At 37.5% G+C, this 22,315-nt stretch overlaps 2 protein-coding genes across 4 annotated transcripts; both read left to right on the forward strand.

Annotated features, from left to right (window-relative positions):
• The first annotated feature begins 1,396 nt into the window (after positions 1 to 1,396).
• On the forward strand, positions 1,397 to 2,931 carry LOC126802733 (uncharacterized). Its single transcript, XM_050530416.1, has one exon. It carries the CDS (start codon positions 1,521 to 1,523, stop codon positions 2,769 to 2,771), a length of 1,251 nt encoding a protein of 416 aa, XP_050386373.1. The 5' UTR covers positions 1,397 to 1,520; the 3' UTR covers positions 2,772 to 2,931.
• A 16,665-nt stretch (positions 2,932 to 19,596) lies between these two features.
• LOC126802485 (uncharacterized) lies at positions 19,597 to 22,171 on the forward strand. Of its 3 annotated transcripts, XR_007672962.1 has the most exons (3): positions 19,672 to 19,732; positions 20,048 to 21,580; positions 21,838 to 22,171. XR_007672962.1 is itself a non-coding variant. In XM_050530123.1 (2 exons), the coding sequence occupies exon 2, from the start codon at positions 20,076 to 20,078 to the stop codon at positions 21,342 to 21,344; it is 1,269 nt and encodes a 422-aa protein (XP_050386080.1). In that variant the 5' UTR covers positions 19,597 to 19,732; positions 20,033 to 20,075; the 3' UTR covers positions 21,345 to 21,750. The 3 variants fall into 3 exon arrangements, 2 of the variants coding, with proteins under 2 accessions (XP_050386080.1, XP_050386081.1); XM_050530123.1 differs by lacking the exon at positions 21,838 to 22,171 and having other exon boundaries at positions 19,597 to 19,732; positions 20,033 to 21,750; XM_050530124.1 differs by lacking the exon at positions 21,838 to 22,171 and having other exon boundaries at positions 20,048 to 21,750.
• Positions 22,172 to 22,315: the final 144 nt, after the last annotated feature.

Genomic DNA, 22,315 nt, shown 5'->3' on the forward strand with positions numbered 1-22,315 from the left:
TATTTTAACCCTTAAAATGGGTCTTATTGTCAAAAGTTACAGTTGAAATTAGACAGAAAATGAGCAAATTAACATGATTGACTGAAATTAGAGAGCTCAAGAGTTAATTTGATGACATTGAAAGTATATGTACTAACATAATATTCCCTCCAATCCACAAAGGAGTAAACTGAATTTGATCCATTAGTTAATTACTTAAATCACATACGGTCTTGCCCTTAATAAAAAAGAACAAATGAAATTGCTGGTAAATCTGAGAATAAAGATAATATGGAAAACTTTGATTCACACTAAAAATTTTACTTCAAAAGTTTAATTACTATCATGGCTAACGCAGTGCTCGGTCTTCACTAAAAAAAAACGTAATATTCCGTTGTTGACGGGCGATGTCATTGCATGCTTCCTACTGGCATGGTCTCTCATTGTTAAGTGGAAAGTTGTGAGTTCAACTCATGAATAGTAAGTATCACAAGAATTTAATCACTACAAAAAATATTCACAAAACCCACATCTCTTCTTAATCGTGGGTGTAGCCCAATTAGCCACAAATATAGAGTAAAATCTCTATAAATTAATATGCTCGGAACTGAGAAAATTTATTATTTTAGCGATATATTAATATATCGATTAATTAATAACTTATTAATTTATCAATGTATAATAAATATTTTCTTTCATTTTTTCAAATGAAAAAGTTTTACTTTTTGTTCATGCACCATATTGTTGAATGTAACATAGATATTGTTCAAAATATTATATTGTTCGATATATTATTTTATTTTATTTGATGATAATTAAATCAATAAAAAATTTCAATGAAATCCTCATAAATGTAAAATTTATTATATAAACTATGTCATTATTAATTTATATATTCGATAGAGTCTATATGAATTCTCAAATTTCTATTATCTTAAAAATTTAGTGAAATATTAATTTAAATATTAATTTAACACGTTCGTCCCGAGTCGGGACCGATAAAAAATATTATTTTAATGAGGTTATTAATTAATTGAATATTAATTAACGAGGTTGTATTGTATATGGCCATTGGGGACCTCCACATTGTAGCTACATTTTCTCAATTCAGTCAATTGTGTTTGATACTGCCGCGGCCTTTGGTCCATTATCTCACATTTGCGGATGGTTCGAAAAATATATAAGCTCTACAGCTAGGTGATGATTGACTTGAAGTATGAAGTCTTGCCCCTTGGAGTCAAGCTAGGTTCATGCACGCATGTTCTTGGAAATTATTGGAAACAACTATATATTCCACCAGCCCCACTCCCCTCATTTTCCAAATTGACGAGGAAATATGTCACTAAAATTATACGTTGACTTGGTTAAGCATACCTAGGGTAAAATCATTTGCAGGCATACATAGGGTAATATATATCATTTGCAGGATATACATGCATGTCGAATATATATATAAAACTAGAGGTGAACCAGTTCAGACGTACGTCAGAGAGTCAGAGAGATCAGATTGATCAGAAAGAGGGGAGGAATAGGAGACATCGATGAAGACTGGTGCTCAAACTCACCATGTTCAACATTTCAGCCACCAACATCCCTTGAAGCTTTCGAATCACCCAAGCCATGTTGCAAGCTTATGTGCAGGTTGCAAGCTCATCTGTGCCGGCTCAGCTGGATCAATCTACACTTGCAGTGCTGGTTGCAATTACTTCCTCCACACGTCATGCGCGCAAATGCCTCAGCAAATGACACACCCGTTTGATCAAAACCATGTCCTCACTCTTCTTCCGATCCCTGCATACCCTGGAGGCGAATTCAGATGTAATGCTTGTTGGAAGGATGGCAGCGGGTTTTCCTACCACTGCGGACCTTGCGACATTGACCTCCACATGAACTGCGCTTCGATGCCGCTATCTCTTCCTCCCCATCAGCAGTTCCACCATCCTCACCAACTCAATCTCACCTTCTCGATGCAACCTGGTTCTCCCAACTCATTCATGTGTGATATATGCAACAACGCTGGGCACAAAGAGTGGTTCTACTGGTGCGTTCCTTGTGATTTCACTGCGCATTTGGGCTGTGCAAGGTCAAAACCAAGACCCAGTATTCCCGTCATGCCCAACTTTGCACCATCACCAACATATGCTGGGCAACCTCCTGTCGATGCCAGTATTCCCGTCATGCCCAACTTCGCACCATCAACAACATATGCTAGGCAACCTCCTGTCGATACCAGTATTCCCGTCATGCCCAACTTTGCACCATCAACAACATATGCTAGGCAACCTCCTGTCGATGCCAGTATTCCCGTCATGCCCAACTTTGCACCATCAACAACATATGCTAGGCAACCTCCTGTCCATGCCAGTATTCCCGTCATGCCCAACTTTGCACCATCAACAACATATGCTAGGCAACCTCCTGTCGTTGCCAGTATTTCCGTCATGCCCAACTTTGCACCATCAATAACATATGCTAAACAACCTCCTGCCCTTGGTAGAATTATAAATAATAGTTTTACGAACCTTCATGGTCAGGTAAATGGCTTAACCAAGACAGTCATCCAATCTTTGGTTGGTAGGGGAGGGGGTGATGGCTCCTCTTTTAGCATTCTTTTCGATGGTTCCGGCTTTCAGCAGGGAAATGGCTTAGACCAGACAGTAACGCCGGATATCTTCGATAGTGGCGGTAGCACCGGCTCTTCTGGTTTCGACTTTGGTACTACTGATTTTGGAAGCAGTGCAATTGGTGGATTAGGAGATCTAATTAGTAACAGTCTCGACTTGTTTGGATAAAACAAATATCTCAACTTCATGTTTTCATGACGGGTTCAGACAGAAACTATTAATTAAGCATGTAGTGTCTTTTTCACCGTTATATAATCATTAATATGCATGCAGTTTGTTTATCAGTTATGAACACGAATAATTTATATAAATATTTGAATTTGGATCACCACGCCATCTTGACACTAACGCGACCAACTCCATTCGGTTCGTCGCCTAAGATATTCTTATGCGACGGAAATAATAATTATTGCATGCATTCACAAATTCGTCGCTTTAGAGGATTTTAGGGGACGAATATATCACCATGTCGCTTAAGATAAACTTAGGCGACCAACATATGATCTCTTCGGTTAAGATAAACTTAGGCGACGAACGTTTCCTTTTTTGTCGCTTAAGTCTTTTAAGCTACTTTAAGAGGCTGGTCTTTAAAGCATAACTCAAAACTGGATATGAAAAATGTCAGAGAAATGCAGCTGCTATATTTACTGTTCACAGAGAGAAATTTTCGATTTGAGAGTTGAAAGCTTGTTCTTTTCTCTTCTCTCATTGAATTGAGTTAGGTTAGTATGAAATCTATATCTTTCTCCATCCTTTTTACCGTATTTGATGTTTATTAGAGGTTGCATTTTGTGTTTGGAAATTTAAGTATTCTTGAGGTTCATTGTAGAAAGCATTTTGTGATTTTGTATTAGCTTTAGTGTAAATAAGTCACTTTAATTTGTGTTAAAATTTGTGTTTGGTTCGTAAATATATGTTGGATTTAGTGTTGGAAGTGGGTTTATAAATTATAACTCTAAGTTTTGTGTTTTGAGTATGATTAATTTTGTATATGATTATGAATTTAGTTAATTAGATTTAGGGTTAGATTTCTTATTTGCTTTTAGATTTAATTAGTGTTGATTTATGTGTGAATGTGGTTTTCATGTGTTTTTGTTTTGAATTTATTTATTTTGTATGTATTTATTAATCGGATGAATATGTGTGAGTACATCAACTCTCACAATAATTCACCGGTTTGCTTTTAGCTTAAAATTCCCGTTCGAGAATCACTTGTACGACATTTGATTCTTGAATTGTCCCATTTTTGGACAGTTTGAGAGAACATGACTTTGTTGGGCAAGCTTGCACTTCATGTGGTTTCATTTTCGGTTATGGGTAAAGATTTCGGCAGGATCTCCCTATATTGTTCCCCGAGTGCAAACTAGGTTTATATATTTTTGCACTTGGGGAACTGTAGGGAGATGCTGTCGAAATTTTCCCAAAACCAAAAGCAAAACACATGAAGGCAAGAAGCTTAACAAAGAAAGTGTTCTTCCGAATGAGATATGACCCTAACTGGAGGCATAAGGTGAAGATGAACATCAAGTATTTTGTATATTGTATTGTTTCCTAACTTAGTGCGTTTGTATTATTTTTGTTATGACAGAAAAAATGGACAAGAGTTGGATGCAATATTGCTGCACTCACCCGAAGTACCTTGAGGGGATCCACCAATTTGTCAACTGGGTCATGGATACTGCTAATGGGAAGATGTTTCATAGTTGCCCGTGCACCGTTTGTCATAACAATCGAGATCCAGTTGATATTAACCATGTGTGCACACTTGTCTTATTACGATATGTCGCCTAATTATACAGTATGAGACAAACACGGTGAAATATCAAATGAGTCGAGAATTGATGAGCTTCAAAGACAAATCCTACCTAGAGTAAAGAGCATCTTCTAGTGGTGGTGTTGGTTCTTCCATGAATCCCACCATGGACATTTTGCATGATTTTTTTCCTTATTATGCTGGATACGAGCAAACTTTTGGTGATGACCCCAGTAATAATGGTAACCCTAATTTTGATAATATCGTAGATGATGATTACTAGAAGTTTTCCAGACTTTTTACAAGAAGAACAGATCCCATTGTATCCTGAGAGTACCAAGACTGTTTTGGGTGCTATCTTAAATGCAATGAAAATGAAAGTGGAAAATGGATGGTCAGATAAAAGTATTCACGACCTTTTTAATTATATTAGAGGTTTGCTTCCTCCTGAACACAATTATCCTCTTAATTTTGGAAGGATGAAAAATATTTGTAGGGACATTGGTCTGGGTTATGAGAGTATTGATGCATGTGAGTATAATTGTGTGTTGTTTTATAAAACATATGTTGAATATGATGAGTGTCCCATATGCCACACTTCAAGATGGATGCCACGTGAAGGTAGGAGGAACAATAAATTTTCAGGAAAGTCCTCCATTACTTTCCTTTGACTCCTAGGTTGAAGCATCTGCACATGTCGCCAAATACTGCAAAGGCAATGCGGTGGCATGAAGAGAGGAATGCAGATAATGACTGGCTGAAACATCCCTCAGATGGGGAGGCATGGCTACATTTTGACATAACATTTCCTGATTTTGCCAATGACGTGAGAAACGTGCAACTCAGACTAGCAACCAATGGTTTCAATCCTTTTGGAACAATGGGAACTTTACATAGCACCTGGCCTATTGTTGTAATGGCGTATAATTTACCTCCCTCAATGTGTATGAAGAAAGAATATAACATGCTGACTCTGTTGATCCTCAGTCCAAAGTCACCTGGAAAGTGTCTTAGTGTGTTCATGGAGCCTTTAATTGACGAGCTTCTAAAGTTATGGGAAACTGGAGTTCTTACTGTTGATAGACATGACCAATCTACTTTCATGATGAGAGCAGCCATTTTGTGAACCATTAGTGACTTTCCAGGTTTAGGGATGTTGGCAAGCTCACCGACCCATGGGTACAAGACGTGTCCTATTTGTTTGGATGATGTTAGCTTAGCTCATATATGTGGGAGGATGGCATACGAGGTCACCGTAGATGGCTACCCAAAACCATCCTTGGCGGTCCGCTGGCCAGGCATTCAATGGGTTTAGTGAGCATAGGCCAATACCCCGTTCTTTGTTCGGGGAGGAAATTTTGGCAAAAATCAACAGTCACAAGTACCCTACGCTTAACTTGCATGATGCATTCAAGACTCCTTATACTCTTAGGAACAGAGTATGTTGGAATCACAAGTGCATGTTTTGAAGGCTGCCTTATTGGAAATTAATTAAAGTTAGCTACATCTTCGATGTCATGCACATTGAAAAAAATGTGTGGGACAACATCATTGGAACTTCTTGGTATTGAAGGAAAGTCTAAGGACGGTCCAAAAGCTCGTGCTGCTTTAGAAAAAAGGGTTGTGCGGAAAAATCAGTGGGAAAGGGCCAATAGACTTCCTCATGCACCATTATTGGCGAAGCCAAAATTTAAAATGGAGATATTTGAATGGTTCCATGATCTGAAGTACCCTGATGGTTATGCCGGGAGTTTGAGGAGTAAAGTTAACTTACGTGACAAAAAGTTTCATGGATTGAAAACCCACGATTGCCATGTAATGCTTCACCATCTTCTTCTAATTGTTATTTGACCGTTATTACCAGAGAACGCCATCAAGCCTTTAGTAGCACTATCTAGATGGTTTCAAAAATTATGTGCTAGAGAGTTGAAAAAGGAAGATGCCAGGCTAATGGAATATGAGATAGTCCAGATTCTCTATTAGTTTGAGATGATTTTTCCTCCACATTTCTTTACATTCATGGTTCATGTCATGGTTCACCTTCCTGAACAAGTGTTGTTAAACGGTCATATGCATTTTACCTGAATGTTTCCCATAGAACGGTATGATGTTAATTTTTAAGAGTTTTATATAATGGACTAACTAATTCGATGTCATACTAAATATTTTCTTTTACATGCAACTTGGGACTTATAAAAAATCGGTTAATAATACATGTTACCCAGAAAAGTTGTATTTCTGAGCGATATATTACATGGGAGCTAGTGACCTACTACAATTGACACATGCTATCCAAAGGATTTCTAGAGGACGCAAATATTTCGAATGCACCCCAGAATAGTATTTCAGTTGTTTCTGAACTTGTGCTGCCGAATAACCCACTACATGACAGAACATAAAAAAAAAGGTTTAAGGAACGATATCCACTTCATGATGAGAAAGCACGTAGGAAGCATTTTCATTCTTATTTCCTCAAATGGGTATGCTATTAAGTTTTTTTGGACTTACAAAATTATGTGATCATTATGGTACAATCTAACTTACATTAAAAAAATCTCTGTTACAGGTCTCAAATCTATATGTCAGTGGGCATGAGTACTTAAAACCAGAGGTACTGAGATTAGCCCAAAGACCACAAAATCACCATGTTTATTCAGCATGTTATGTGAACGGGGTCAAGTTTATATCATGGCAAATTGATCAAAATTTGCAGACCCAAAATAGTGGAGTCATGGTAGAGACAGTGTTCGACAATCACTACTACTGAATTCTTGAGTATGTTGTCGAATTGCTATACACAGACCGGATGCCAGTTGTGTTGTTCAAATGTAAATGATACGACACTGACCCTAATAGTGGGAGCATTAAGTTAGATCATGGCTTGTTATCAGTGGATACAAACACTAGTTGGTATGAGGATTCGCCTTTTACTCTGGCAAGCACGGAAAAACAAGTGTTCTATGTAGACGATCTGAAGGCGGGTGAGGCTTGGAAGGTAGTTAATGTTATGTCACATAGAAATGTGTACAATGCTAGTATACTTGCAACACACAACGATGAGAGACCTCCTATCGGGAATCAAGTTGAATAACCTTATCAAGAGCCCGTCCTGCAAACAATTTCGCTATATAGTGGAGTTTTCAATCTTAGCATTGATCTGGATCGTTATAAAACACAAAATGGTGAAGAAAAAGAAGAAGCTGGTGATGATGATGATGATGACGAAAAACATTATATCGGATATGTATGTATAAACTAGATGAATGTGTGCTAATGTAATTTGAATTCTATCTTGCTTTAATTTGAGGTAACCAGACCTTATAAAAATTTGAGTGTGATGAAATTGTGCTTATAAATCCATTGGTAGTTCAATTCCATCACTAAACCTCACAAAGTCGTCGTCTCAATATTAAAGCCATGAATACATTATATACTCGCCGTTGCTCCTCTTTGCGCCAAAAATTCGTGAAATTTTGAAATAGTTCTACATAAGATGATGATGATGATGACGACAAAATTTTTATCAGATATGTATGTATAAACTAGATGAATGTGTGCTAATGTCATTTGAATTCTACTTTGCTTTAATTGAGGTAACCAGAACTTATAAAAATTTGAGTGTGATGAAATTGTGCTTATAAATCCTTTGGTAGTTTAATTCCATCACTAAACCTCACAAAGTCGTCGCCTCAATATTAAAGTCATGAATACATTATATACTCGCCGCTACTCTTCTTTGTGCCAAAAATTCGCGAAATGTTTAAATAGTTTTACATAAGGCGGCGAGATATTGCAGTTCTCGTTGCTTTAGTCTAAATAATTGCGCGCACACCAATCCGCCAAAAATTTCACAAATTATTTGAATGAATTTGGAAATTTAACTAGGCGACAATATTTTTCGTTATCACATCGCATTATAATTATCATATAAAGAGATAACCCTCAACAGTCCACACCCCTTCTCATTTCGCACCAGAATTCTATCTTACTTTAGATCCCCACACCCATCCTCAAATTCTCTCCGCCGCTTCCATATCCCCTCTCTCTTCTCATCTTCGCCGCTCCTATATCCCCTCTATCTTCTCATCTCTGTTGCCCCAATTAACATCGGCGATGGCTCGGGGTAAATCGAAGTGAGCAGCCGCCTCACAAGCTCGACTAGAAGATGTCGCATTAGAAGCTGAACTTGCCGCCTCCGATCTCCCACAAGCCGCCTTAACTGAGGAAGGAGCCGCTCTTTCTCTTCCACTGCCTCCACCACTTGGATTAGGGAACACCATCATTGGAACCATGCCTTCTCCTCCGCCGGCTTCGACAAGCCTAAAAACATTTGATCTAAAGATATAGGAGCTGCAATTGGTTTGAGATCCCCTTCTTTAACAATTTCTTTAATTTGCTTATGATATTCTAATTTTGATTGCGAGATGTTGTTTATGTTTTAGGGTTTAATCCCAGTTTGAGATTGTTGATTAATTTTGATTTTGATCAGTGTGTAAAGTTAGTGATTTGTTATATATATTGTTATTATGAGTTGGTGTTATTGCAGTGTTTCTATGTATATTGAGGAAATTGTTATCAAAGTAATCTGATGTTATATATAAGTGAATTGGCTTTTGACATTGATATATATAAATGTGTTTGACACATACTCTTTCAGCAGGGGCATGTTATTGGTGAATTTGTTCATGCTTATTAATGTTGTAGAGGCATGTATAAGTGGAACTGAACTTGTCTAACTCTCAGTACTAAATGTCATGTGCAGATGGCAATATTCGGAAACATGGAATTGTGGTGAGCAACAAGATGGAACACATAGTGAAGATTATGGGACACAGGCTCACGCTTCAATGGTCAAATTTCCACTCCGGACCTCACTTGAAAAATAACCGCAGCGTCCTCTCCCACGACATTGACTGTTGTGTCAAGGCACGTGTGATAATGCTTGCGCCGACATTTTTTGAGCTACAACGTCACCAAAGGAAAATGGTTGACAATTATTTGAAGGTCTGCCTTTTTAATTTCATTGTGTCTAGTCTCTCTGTAATTATATGGTTGGTACTAATGTGGATGTTTGTTGGTATTCTAGACTTATTATGATATACCGGCCTCGGATACGGAAATGTGGAACTTTATTGACAAGTTGGCCTATCAGAGGTACAAGGACTGGAAGCACGATTGCAAGAAGCATTTCAATCTCTCGAAGGATGAAGTTTCTCTAGAATTTGTGCATCGTCCAAATCAGTGGAGCTACTTGTGCCAACACTTCAGGGATCCTGATTTTTTGGTAATTTTATCTCACTAATTTCATTGAATTTTTTGAAAATTATTTTAAAACCTGAATTGTGTTCTAACTGCTTTAGTTTTTATTTTTTTAGGCTTTGTGCGCGCAGAACCAGGCTAATCAGACAAAGAACACCAACCCTATCAACCACTACTCAGGGTCGCTCCCTATGAGTTTTAGAGAAAGTGCCCACTTAGAGAAAGGACATCCGGCTGCGTACGTTGTGGGTTTTCTGGATTCTTACCTACCTAGTAAGAACGGAAAGGAAAAAATGGTGAGTGTTGTGATCTTGGTAGGCTTAAACACCAAAAGTGTGACTGTTTTGAATGTGATATTGGATTAAATTCAGTTCATATTTTAAGTTGATGAGGTGACTGTTTGAAAGGAAAAATATGAAAGACAAAAACATTTAAAGTTCATGATTTGTTTACATGTTGTATAATTAGTAAAATATTTATTTATGTCCGGAAAAAGTTAAGAGGAAGCTTGATGACCTTCTAGGAGCACTTGAAGAGGCAGCCCCGGGGACTGTTGAAAATGAGCCGATCCCTGATGACGAACAAGAGGACATGATCACGGAGGTCATGGGAAAATCGAAGGGGACAAGAATTATTGGTAATTATGTCTTTTGGGAATTTCAGGTTTTCACAAAGTTATTGCTTTTTTGTTTAATATATATTCTTCTCTAACATGTGATATCTGTTACTTAATGTTGGTTGCGCCCTGATTAGTTTAGATTTTGTTACTTAATATTTGTTATAATGATAGGAGTGGGAGCAGCCCTTAAACGGGCCCTAAAATGACGAGGGGGAGGATGGACGATGAAACTGAAGAGCGAGTGCAGTAGGCCGAAGAAAAAGCTAACCGGGCTGAACTGCAAAACCAAGAGACCATGGAGGAAATGGCAAGGCTAAAGGAGGAAAATCAAGGCTTCCGAGGCCGTCTTCAAGCGTTGGAGGCAATGATCGTGAGTATGCAAGCTTCACAAGTGCAAAATGGTTGAGGTAGCTGCTAATCAGTACGAGGTTGTGTTTTTCAGGCACTCTGTGATCTGTTATGAATGGATGTATGAGAATATGACTTTTATAATCTAATCCCTGAAACTAGCTATTTTGTTGGGAATATGACTTATGTATAAGCTTGACATTAATTGATGCAAGGAGTTTTATTTTATAACTTTGAGAATCTTGTTCAGTTGGATTGTTATGAAATGCATGTTATGATGTTTATATAATTATATCATGGTAATTTTTTTGACAACTAAAATTAACTAAGGCTACAGAAAAAACATGTTCCATCGCTTTAATTTTCAATAATTCTCGTCGCTTTAACATTAAGAGACAGACAATACCGGTTGCCTTAACTATGTTTTAAGAGATAAACTTTATTGTTTCGTCGCATAAGTCTTAAGAGATGAAGTTCGGTCATCGCATAAGTCTTACGAGATGAAGTTTGGTTCATCGCATTAGTTCCACTTACGCGACGTGTTTTGTTTAAGTCGTCGCATAAGTTCTTACGAGACGGTGATAAGGCGACGAGAAATTCGTTTCGTAAGTCTTAGGCGACGTATTCGGTGCCTAAGACGACCAACTGAGTTCGTCTTAAGATTGTAACTGGCGTAGTGGATTAGTACATCGATTTGATTCAGTTTGGTTCGTACCTTAACAATTTGTAATTGGGAATTAGAAGCACACGCATACATAGACATCCAACTTTGGATTTTTACGATACATTGAGATTAAAAGTTACTAGGTCCAACTATATATCACATTTTAGTGATTCTCATTAGAAACAGTCCCAACAAAATAAAGCTAATAACTTTAAACAAGATCAACGCTCCAACAAAACAAAGCTAATAACTTCAAATGATGATGGAAAAGATGTGTCTGCTAGAAATTCTTAGCCGTCCGCTGGCTCCTTTCGAAAGGAGGTGGTTGTGACTTCTAGTCACGTACATCTTCCTCATTGCAATGTTCTTCTTCGATCATTGCTTCTATTCCTTTCTTAATTTGGTTCTCGATCATCAAACGGCATATCCTTGGTCTAGATGACAGGATGTGCGATTCTACTCAGATGCGTATGCATGCTTTATGTTTTAAACCCTCCGCCAGTCCGCCCTAAGTCCCTAACCTTGCCTTAAGCCTAACGATTCGGTTTTGAATGGGCTTTGAAACAGAATGGGTCGTGCTTTGCCCCACAGGTCCACAAGACCAACATGTCGCCAAATAGGGTTCTAAGCCTTTTGGTGGTACAACTAACATAGTCCATACTCCATAGTAACACATATAGACCTAATCTGAACGTTGAGAGCATACCCTGCCTACCACGAGCTCAGGGACCTGATATTAGGACTGACGACCATAAACCACTATGATCCACCTAATACATGATCCTAGTAGCACAGTAAGCACACAACTTCCTTACATAGAGATATAAAGTTTATAAACAACGGGTTGGAACCAAGTTAGTATGTAGAAACCTTCAGCTGGACCTCACATCTGGACCATTAGGCATATAACATAAGTGATACAACTCTTGTTTCATAACAGAACAAGGTAAAACCTCCCATCTATCCCAACGCCCATCCAACCAGCAGAAGTTTGCGATAACCTCGATTTAGTTTTTTGGGGTTCTCGGAGCTCCATTGAAAGAACCTTTGAGAAACATCTTACTTGTGAACAATGTGGTACATGGAATTACCATTTACCTAATCCCCTCCTTTTTTTTTTTTTGCAAAAAATATTAAACTTGTTAGACAATGATTATTCATTAAGATGGAAAACGCCCATGAGCTCCAAATTTAGGGGAAACTTTTTTACTAGCTAGCAAGAGTTTGGAATTTCTCACCGGTCCTAAACATTGGCAAGCCTTATATTGATCAAATCATTAACATGGTATGGCCTTGTGATCTTCAACCAAATGGAACCATGCAATATAATACACAACTGTTTCTAATGCTAAAAACCCTAGGATGACAAACAAATTAGAACCAAACAATATTTACTAATACTAACTTTAGGGCCAGCCCTAATATTTTCGAGGCTCTAGGCGGCGGAAAGTTACATGGAGCTCCTAGGACTACTGTAATATTATTTTTATTTTCTATTTTAAAAAAATGGTCAAAAGATAATTGATATAAGTATCACTACTATATATAAATTTATGTAACTCTGCAAACAAATTGCAGCTAACGTGACTGTATTGACAATCGAAATCAACATTCTGTATGACATTTTGATAGCGAATAAAATACTTTAGAAGCTTGAATGTTGTTGAATTATGAGAGATTAAATTGATTCTTTATTATGGAAAATATTTTTATTTTTATTTGAACAAAGATTTTTTTGATTAAAAGTCAACAAAAAAAAAGGTTAAAATATAAAATAAGTAAAAAAAAACAAAACAATACTCAAAGTGCTCAATGTGGGATGTGACAGTGTAATGACATACAACAACTGGGTCCCATAATTATAAAACTATCTCTAAAGAAAAGTTATTAGACACTTTATAAATGTATGTATAATTAATTAATTATAAGATTAAACTATAGCCTAGAGCCAGTGCCTTTACAAATGGGGGCTCTAGGTAAGCCTATAGCCAGAGCCAGGTTTGCTGGCTAACTTATTAATGTCCATAAAATGTCGGAATCACCTCATATAGTAGGATCACTCACCTTAGACAGAGCTGTAATCAAAGGACCTAAAGCATTAGTAGGAACCAAAAACTTATCATTATATGCATCTTACATTTGCCCGGGACCTTCGAAAACCAAATTTGTTTTCAAACTTGTCCACCCCCAGTCATATCCGAACCAGACCCCCGATCCTAATTCAATTATCGAGCTAACAGATAAGCATACTTAGTAGTAAATCTGCCTTTCTTATCGTAATGCCAAACTAACTTATCCAGCTTAGACCACATACTCAATTTAATGGACAACACAACCTCTGTATCAAGGTAATCAAAAACCTCCTCCAACTTATATTTATACCAAACCGAAGAAGGCAAAATGAATTCACTAACCTTAGTATCCATAGAGGAAGAAAAGACCCGAACCGGCCTAAAATCACAGGGCCGTGGGAGCCATGGCTTAGAGAAGGCTCTAATAAAGCACCCATCCCCCACCTACCATCTAGTTGCATTGACTAGTAAGTCACGCGCGACAAAGATACCTTTCCAACTGCATGATTAGGAGCATTCCAATAATCACAAGAAGAAAAGTACCTTTCTTTCAACAAATAAGCCACAAAAGACCGAAATGTTTTCACAACCCGCCACCCTTTCTTAGCAAGCAGAGCCAAGTTATGAGCATACATATCCCGAAACCCTATACACCCCTCTTCCTTGGGCCGACACAACTAATTCCAAGACATCCAATGGATCTTCTTCTCATTCTATTTACTACTCTACCATAATTTAGCACACATCTAATTGAGAGAATGACATAAACCTTTTGATAATAAAAATCAACTCATAAAATAAGAAGGCAAGGCATGAGCTACAATTCCAATGAGAAGATCCCTACTAATGTGATTCCCGCAAGTATACAGGGTGGATGTAATATGGTATATGGAAGAGAGGGGTTGTCATTCCCACGAGGATATTAGCTTAATTCAAAGTATAAAAACTTAAATTACTCACTACTAAAAACACCAAAAACAAGAAACACACAAGAATAAAAGCAAACGAAGTGACTCGTAATAAAATTGTTCTTATGATTCGGGTTTTGAAAGACTTTAATATAACAAGAAAATAACTAAAAAAATAAAATTAACAAATGTGAAAACACAATAAATCTAAAAATCAGAAGTGATCATATTATGATGATGAACCTAGGGTGTCGGAATCAACCACAAGCAATCATATTTACGCTCAGGTGTAATTAATAGATTCTTTCTTTTCTCTAGATGACAACTATGTTAGGTTAATATTTACCTAGTAATGTTTGCCTTATTCTTATTCTTTTACTTTATCTTTTTGTATATTTATCTATTTCTTATTACGTTTCCTACTCATGTTAGGAAAATGTGCAAATGATTGGCAACACGTCAAAATGAGTGGATTTAGGGTATATTCTGGAATGAAAGTTTCAAGCCAAAAAGAGCAAATGTGGAGATTTCACAAGAAGACAAAACTCAACGCCGGAAATGCTGGTCAAACTCCGGCGATGAGAAGGTGGTTACCGGAAATGGTAGTGGCTAAAGCCAATAAGTCAATGGAGCATCGATTGTGGATTTAAATTTAAATTCAAATTCAAAATAGAAGAAGCAAATGAAGGAGACCATTTCAAGAACAAGATCCACAATTTTTACTTTTACCATTGTCCACCATATCTAGTCATTCATCCCATTACATCTCCGCACTTCATTTGTGACCCTAAGGCCTTTAAATACCATCCTTCTCCCAAAAAATGGACTGCACCCTTTACCATACTAAAACTTAATCAAAACTTCATCTTTTCCATAGTTTTAACATAGTTTTCTTAGGCCTAAGTCATAGATATCAAGTTGTGTAGAGAGACCTGTAAAGTGTCTTGGGTTTTCACAAAAAATCAAAGATAATTTACACCTTTGATCAATCACAAACTTGTTTCATAGATTTGGGTTGAAGTAAAGAGTTGTGATAGTGTGAGGGTTTTACCAAAACCATACTCACTTCACTTTCTTCATCTTCTACTCATAGTTATCCTCAACCCTTGTTCTTTGTTCCTAGATTGTGTAGGTAAAGTATGGTGTTCATAGAGTTCTTTCTTTGTTAGAACCCATTAATATCATACTTAGAAGCACTTTCTTTTTTATTATATCTTTGTGGGTAGTGAACTTTTAAAGGTACGATTTGATATCATTTGTACCAAACTCTTGGTAATCTCTTCTCTCTTTACTCTACTTCTCTTTTGATGTATTTTATTTTCAAGGGTTTGTTGTATTTAATGGGTTGTGAGTAGTTGGATTTGAGGCTAGGCTAGCCCTAGCCAAACTCATGTGCTAATGAATTCATTTTACTCTTAATTGATGTTGATGCATGTTGAATCTATGGGCTTCTACACTTAAAATGCTTACTAAATGTGTTGCTAGTTTTGTCACCTAGAAACATGTTTAGGTAATTAATGAATAGAAACTTGAACTTGACAACTTCTTGAATATGTGAGCATGGGTAACCTTTAGATGGTGGCTTAGTGTTTCTTACGGGAAATATTAAGTTGCTTGGATTTGTTACCTTGAACTTAATGCTTGTGTCATGAGTGTAATTACTCTAAGGGAGTGTTATGCTTGTGGTACATAGCCCACTTGTATTATAAGGTAATATAATTGGGACTAAGGTTGTGTGATTTAATTTAGCTCCAAAAGACTTTGTTAAATTGCATGATTAGTTGGTTTCTTGGTAGCTTCACCAAAGCACTAGGGGGAAGTTTGTCAAACATGTTCATGCATTAATCTTGAGTTACATTTGTGCATGAGTAAGGCTAGGTTCAATTCCTAAGTCTCTACTTCTCTTTTGATTTTATCTCTACATTTATCTTTCTCGTTGTTTTTGTGTAATAATTAGTTTGCTTAGTTTATTTCTAAAATCAACCACGCCGTTTCGCTACCACTTGTTAATATCATCTCCATTACTCTTAGCTTCCAAAGGGCTAAGGTTGTGAACTTGTAAAAAGTTAGAATGCATATTTTTCTAGTTTTTTTTTTTTGCGAAAATCTAGTTAGAGTTGAGTTTCCCCCAATCCTTGGGGTACGATACTCTACACTTTCTCTTACTAAAACTTGACTTCATATACTTGGGAGTAGGTAACTTCACACACAAATACACATAATCATACTTAAGTGATGCAACCAACAAACTCTTGTATCTATGTCGTTCTCAGGTACTCTAGACCATAGTTTTCCTTAAGTGTATGATGCTCTCCCTCTCTGGTAAATGTCGTATATCCTAGCTATGCAGTCTATCCTTCTTAGGTATAAATTTAACATGCAAGACTCATTACGATTTAGAAAACAAGAAAATCAAGCAAACCATCATTCTCTCTCAAGTAACAATGTAATTCACCACACTTAATCACAAGAAGCTACATAAATTATATTGCATCTCTGCTTCAAATTATCTTCGAATTACTATATGCAAAGCCCTAAGGTGATCAATAAAAGAACTTAAACATAAAACATACAATTCAAATAATGATCAAGCATTCATCTAAAAGAAATCAGAAACCCATCAATTAAACATCAAAGTCGTAAATCATCATGCTAGGACCTCATCCTCGCCCTAGAAAAGAAGTTTAGCTACTCATGTTCTTATAAAACATAGCAAAAATACTTAAAAACATAAAACAAATTTTATGAATGAAGATGGAAGGACGTTATTGTGGCAGCATCGCTTTGTCTTAGTTTGGTATGGAATGGTGTGGTCTGGGTGTCTTGTCAAAATCTTCTATATATATGCATAATTTCCTTCTTGCTTTAGGCTTTGAGAAATCTGACTCCAATAAGGTAATGTAGCACGTCTAAAACTCTATGGCAACATGATTTGGCTCTTAGGCAGTCCACAATAATGTCTTAATTTTCTTGGAATTTTGCCAAGTCATTCAAGCCTTCAAAACTCGAGCTCATGGAACACATAGCAGATTCACGCGTAACCTGAACTACTTGTACCCAAACTGCCATTTCTCGCTCTAGGAATATCGGAATCACGAATCGTAAAATTCTCCAGAAAGTAGACATATAAGCCTTTCGTTTGATATAAGACACGTTCTCTGGTTCCTTCTGGATTAGTAAGTTTAATCCTCAAAGTCAGCAGTTCCACATAGACTACTACTATTTCAGCATCATGAATTTTCTCTTCAATGTATTCCCTCTTGTTTTGCTACTTTTTCCTCATATTTTCTCTTCACACCTATAAGACACTAAGCTAAGTAAAATAACTAAAAACAAGAAGAACTAAACATGCATATCACAATTAAGAGGCATAAAAGCATAGCACATTATGAACATATCACCTACTTTTTTTCGCAATAACGATTTTTCTAATATATTTTTTTCAAACAAGGATGAATATTATTTAATTAAAATGTACATAGAGAGATGCAAAAACATCAAAGAAGACATAGTGAGATGCACAAACGCATCAAAGTTAACTGAAAGAGCGAAAACTCGTAACTAGATGGACAAACACATCAAGGGGTAAAAGTAACCGGAACCATGTGACTTGATGCACTAAGGCATCACTGCACATATGTCAAAAAAAAAACAGTGTAACCATAACCATAACCAAGGAGATCGGGAACCAATAAGAGTGACATAAACTCAAGTGTTAGAAATCGACCTATCAAGAATAGAACCAATCCAAAAACAATATGAGCAGTTGTTTTGGAAGCAAAGTCTAAACCCTAAACCCTAAAAATAGTGTAACCGTAACCGTAACCATAACCGTAACCATAACCAAGGAGATCGGGAACCAATAAGAGTGACATAAACTCAAGTATTAGAAATCGACCTATCAAGAATAGAACCAATCCCAAAACAATATGAGTAGCGGTTTCGGAAGCAAACTCTGAATACGGGTGCGTCTTGGATTCCAAATACGAATCCAAATTGACTCGAAAACAGGTGAAGAACCAGACGAGGCAAAACCATAATAGCCTCACACAAAGAACCTAGACAATTGGGCTTCCAAGAAATGGCACAAAGGAAAGTACTCAAGCCATCCCCACGGTTGGGCACTCGAGCATCTTTCCCGCACCGATTTTTCTGATCTTTATATTGCCATGTCTCAAAATCTGGGTTATAAGTGAAAGAGTTTTTTTCACCAACAGTCCCTCAACTCTGGTGTACCTACTAATGTGATACCTCAACTCTTAATCGTACCAATGTGATACCCAGACTCTAGTATTGCTATCATTGAAGTACTTCCGTCAGTTTTTTTCAACTTCTCCGTCATCTTGGTGACGTGGCAAGTACGTGAGGCCCATAAAGAGGGTTAAAAGACAAAATTAACCCCATCTAAGAGGAGCAATGTTTTTCCCGCCCTTTACCTTGAGAAAGACACCCAACAATTCCAATTTTGGCGCCAATTTTCCCTCCATACTCCTTAATTTGTGTCTCTTATCTAAACTAAATAACTACCGCCAACCAGTCGACCACAATCTGATAAAACCTAGACCAATCTCATTTTCTATTTTTACCCTAGCACTTATTAAACTAACAGAATAAATATAGAAATTTATATGGAACATCTCATTTCCACAATCTCATAAGAATATAGAAACACATAACTTAACGAAATTCAAATACATGTTTAAGTACCATTATTTCTTACAAGCAAAAATCATGGCAAATCAACATAAAAGGTGGCAACTAATGGTACTTAAACATGTATTTGAATTTCGTTAAGTTATGTGTTTCTATATTCTTATGAGATTGTGGAAATGAGATGTTCCATATAAATTTCTATATTTATTCTGTTAGTTTAACATGTGCTAGGGTAAAAATAGAAAATGAGATTGATCTAGGTTTGATCAGATTGTGGTCGACTGGTTGGCGGTAGTTATTTAGTTAGATAAGAGACACAAATTAAGGAGTAGGGTGGGAAAATTGGCGCCAAAATTGGAATTGTTGGGTGTCTTTCTCAAGGTAAAGGGCGTGAAAAATATTGCTCCTCTCAGATGGGGTTAATTTTGTCTTTTAACCCTCTTTATAGGCCTCACGTACTTGCCACGTCACCAAAGATGACGGAGAAGTTGAAAAAAACTGACGGAAGTACTTCAATGATAGCAATACTAGAGTCTGGGTATCACATTGGTACGATTAAGAGTTGAGGTATCACATTGGTAGGTACACCAGAATTGAGGGACTGTTGTTGATGAAAAAAACTCCAAGTGAAAAGATAATATTATGCTATCTTTAAAAAAAAAAAAAAAAAGATACGGCGTCCTATGATCTTGGCTGAGTTGGCTCCAGCAGCATATTCTCCAGTGACCGAGTCGCCTGTGCCCTTGGCGCCTCTCTTATAACGCATTTAACACAGCAGACGAAGAAGAAGAAGAAGCCACCTGAACACAGACTGGGCCGATCTGAACACCCATCTCCGTTTTCTGATGCCCAGGTTAATTCAATTCCTCCTTCTTTCTTTCTTTAATGCTTCCCTTTATCTATCTATGATATCCTAAATTCTACATAATCTCACTATGATAATTTGCGGGTGGAAATTTCTTGATTCTTGTTTGCCCTCAACTTTTCCATGCTTGTAATTTTCTTGTACTATTCGATTTAACACAACAGTATGAGCCTTCAGTTCTTCACGAATTTTTATTCTTATTTTTTCGGGTTGAGAAAAGAACAATTGGTACCCTAAATAAAATTGTGAATTCATTAGTAGTCTAAATTGAAAGACATTCCTTGGCAGGAATTTATTGATTAGATAGAGTAGATCACTGGATTGGTCTGCAATGGAGAATGAACAAGTTATGATCTTGGATTTGAACCAACAACCTCATGATTCTGCCACCGGCTTAGACTCCATACTGAATGAACTAGAATCTGCCCATGGACGCATTGAAGAGCGTATCAGACAGCTCGAAGCAGTCACCGTTAGGCAGCGTCGCCGGTGGAGACAATCCCTTGTTCCCCCTCAAGTTATCAATATCACTCCACCTGCTCCTACACCAAACCAACAGCACATTCAGACTGCGCTTCATGATGATGCCACAACAGGAGAGACCGCAAAAACCAACATACCTGAGAGTACCCATTTGATAGCCAAGGCACTCGCATCGGATACAAATCCTAAGAGGGTAGAGCCTTGTGTAGGGAGCTTCTTCGACTGTAATATATGCTTGGGTATGGCTACAGATCCTATTTTAACCTGCTGCGGTCATTTGTTTTGTTGGCCATGCTTCTATCAGTTGTCTTATGCCGATTCAATTGCAAAAGAATGCCCTGTCTGCAAAGGCGAAGTTTCAGACGCAAGTATTATTCCAGTTTATGGGCATGGTGATTGTAAGAGTTCCCGAAACTCGAAGGAATCTGTTTCTGTGGCCCCTCCTAGGCCCCGTGCAGCCAGGATTGAGGGTGTGAGGCAGCAGATCATCAGGCGAGGGCCATCTTCTATAATTGAGCACAGGATTCAGCTACTTAGAAACTTAGTTGCAATGGGGGAGGGAAGACAGACACAGGATCTTTTTGGTTCACATACCAATGCAATGGCTGAAAGAAATAGTGTCTTTCCCAGCCGGTATACATCACCCGCCGCAGAGGCATCAAGCACCCGGCAACATGATACACTTCAAGTTTCAAGATTATTGATGCATAGAGCTGCTTCAGTGTCTTCCCTTTCATCAGCACTGAATACTGCAATGGATTCTGCTGAAAGATTAGTTGAGGATCTCGAGGCATTTAGCAATGATCCCTGGATGAGAAGAAACCGCCAGCAATCTCCAAGTCATGATAATGGAGTTACATCTTCAAATATTGCTATAATTATACAACCAGAAAACCTGACATCTGATACAGCCACTGAAATCAATTCAGATGTGCTTCCAGCTGCTTCCTTTTTAAGGAGTTTTCCTGCCAGTGCGGGCTTGCAGGACCAGACACTGAATTCAGAAACAAGTTCAACAGTCCGATCTTCATCTTCGAGGAGAAGAAGTTTTCAGAGAGGCTCTGGTGTGATTATTAATCAGCATTCATCCGAACCTAGAAGGAGGAGGTTGAGATGAAGCAGTGATCCATCTCATTCGAAGGAGGAGGTTCCTTATGTTTTAGATACTTCTTCATACGGCTGTGCATGCCAAGTTGCCAACCATGTTGAAATTCTAACTGCTGTTAAAAGTAACTGTGAATACCTGTTGTATAAAGGATACTCCAATGTGATTATATCTCGGCTATTAATAACGGCAGAGTACTGTCCTCCTTTCCATTCCAAAGAATTGAAGCCATGTAACAGGTCATATAGGTAAAGCTTTATCTTCTAGTTTGATGTCTTTGTATGTGTCTTTTCAAGTCTTGGTATATCTAGGCAAGCTTTTTATAAATATGAGCTATGTAATCTCACTATATACTCGATTTTTGCTTATCATCACAAGTCCAAATTTTAAAGCTGTGGGCGAATCATTATCCTGGAAACTGCTTTGTCTATTTTCTTGAGGTGACTTGCTGCTTTTAAATGTTTTTTTAGAGATAATTTTTGAATTACTGTTGCTCTAACATCAGGCAGTGCTGCATAGACAAACCCGCAAGATCATTTGGATTAAGAAACAGAGAGACGTCGGACGTGCTGATGGGTATAATTACAGCGAGTCTAGGATTGCCAATATTCAACAAAGATGGCTCTCTCTCTATATATATGGTTATTATTCAGAGAATCATCGGCTGTTTAATGGTAAACATGATGAACTAACAAATTTGATAGTACCAGCTGGTATGCAAGACTGGTTCAGTACTTCAGTTGATTAGTTTGATGTGTATTCTTATCAGCACTACTTGTGTATTCCTTACTGCAGAGTGAATTAGTAGTGTAGTTGTGAATCAGACGTCCATATTTAATTCATGGATTCTGCTGAGTGAGTCGCATGTGCATACTCTGGCATCAGTATAAGTCTTTCGTTAGTAAAACCGCTTTGCTTTTCTGGATGCTTCCAGTTCACTTACGAAATGCTTTCGGTTACTTCCTCCAATGCACCACGCCCCC

This window comes from Argentina anserina, chromosome 7 (assembly GCF_933775445.1).
Source record: "Argentina anserina chromosome 7, drPotAnse1.1, whole genome shotgun sequence".
Classification (NCBI taxonomy): domain Eukaryota; kingdom Viridiplantae; phylum Streptophyta; class Magnoliopsida; order Rosales; family Rosaceae; genus Argentina; species Argentina anserina.

What these genes read in the sequence shown, in the direction of transcription:
- LOC126802733 (XM_050530416.1), top strand. Translation starts at nt 1,521, where the DNA reads ATGAAGACTGGTGCTCAAACTCACCATGTTCAACATTTCAGCCACCAA.
- LOC126802485 (XM_050530123.1), top strand. Translation starts at nt 20,076, where the DNA reads ATGGAGAATGAACAAGTTATGATCTTGGATTTGAACCAACAACCTCAT.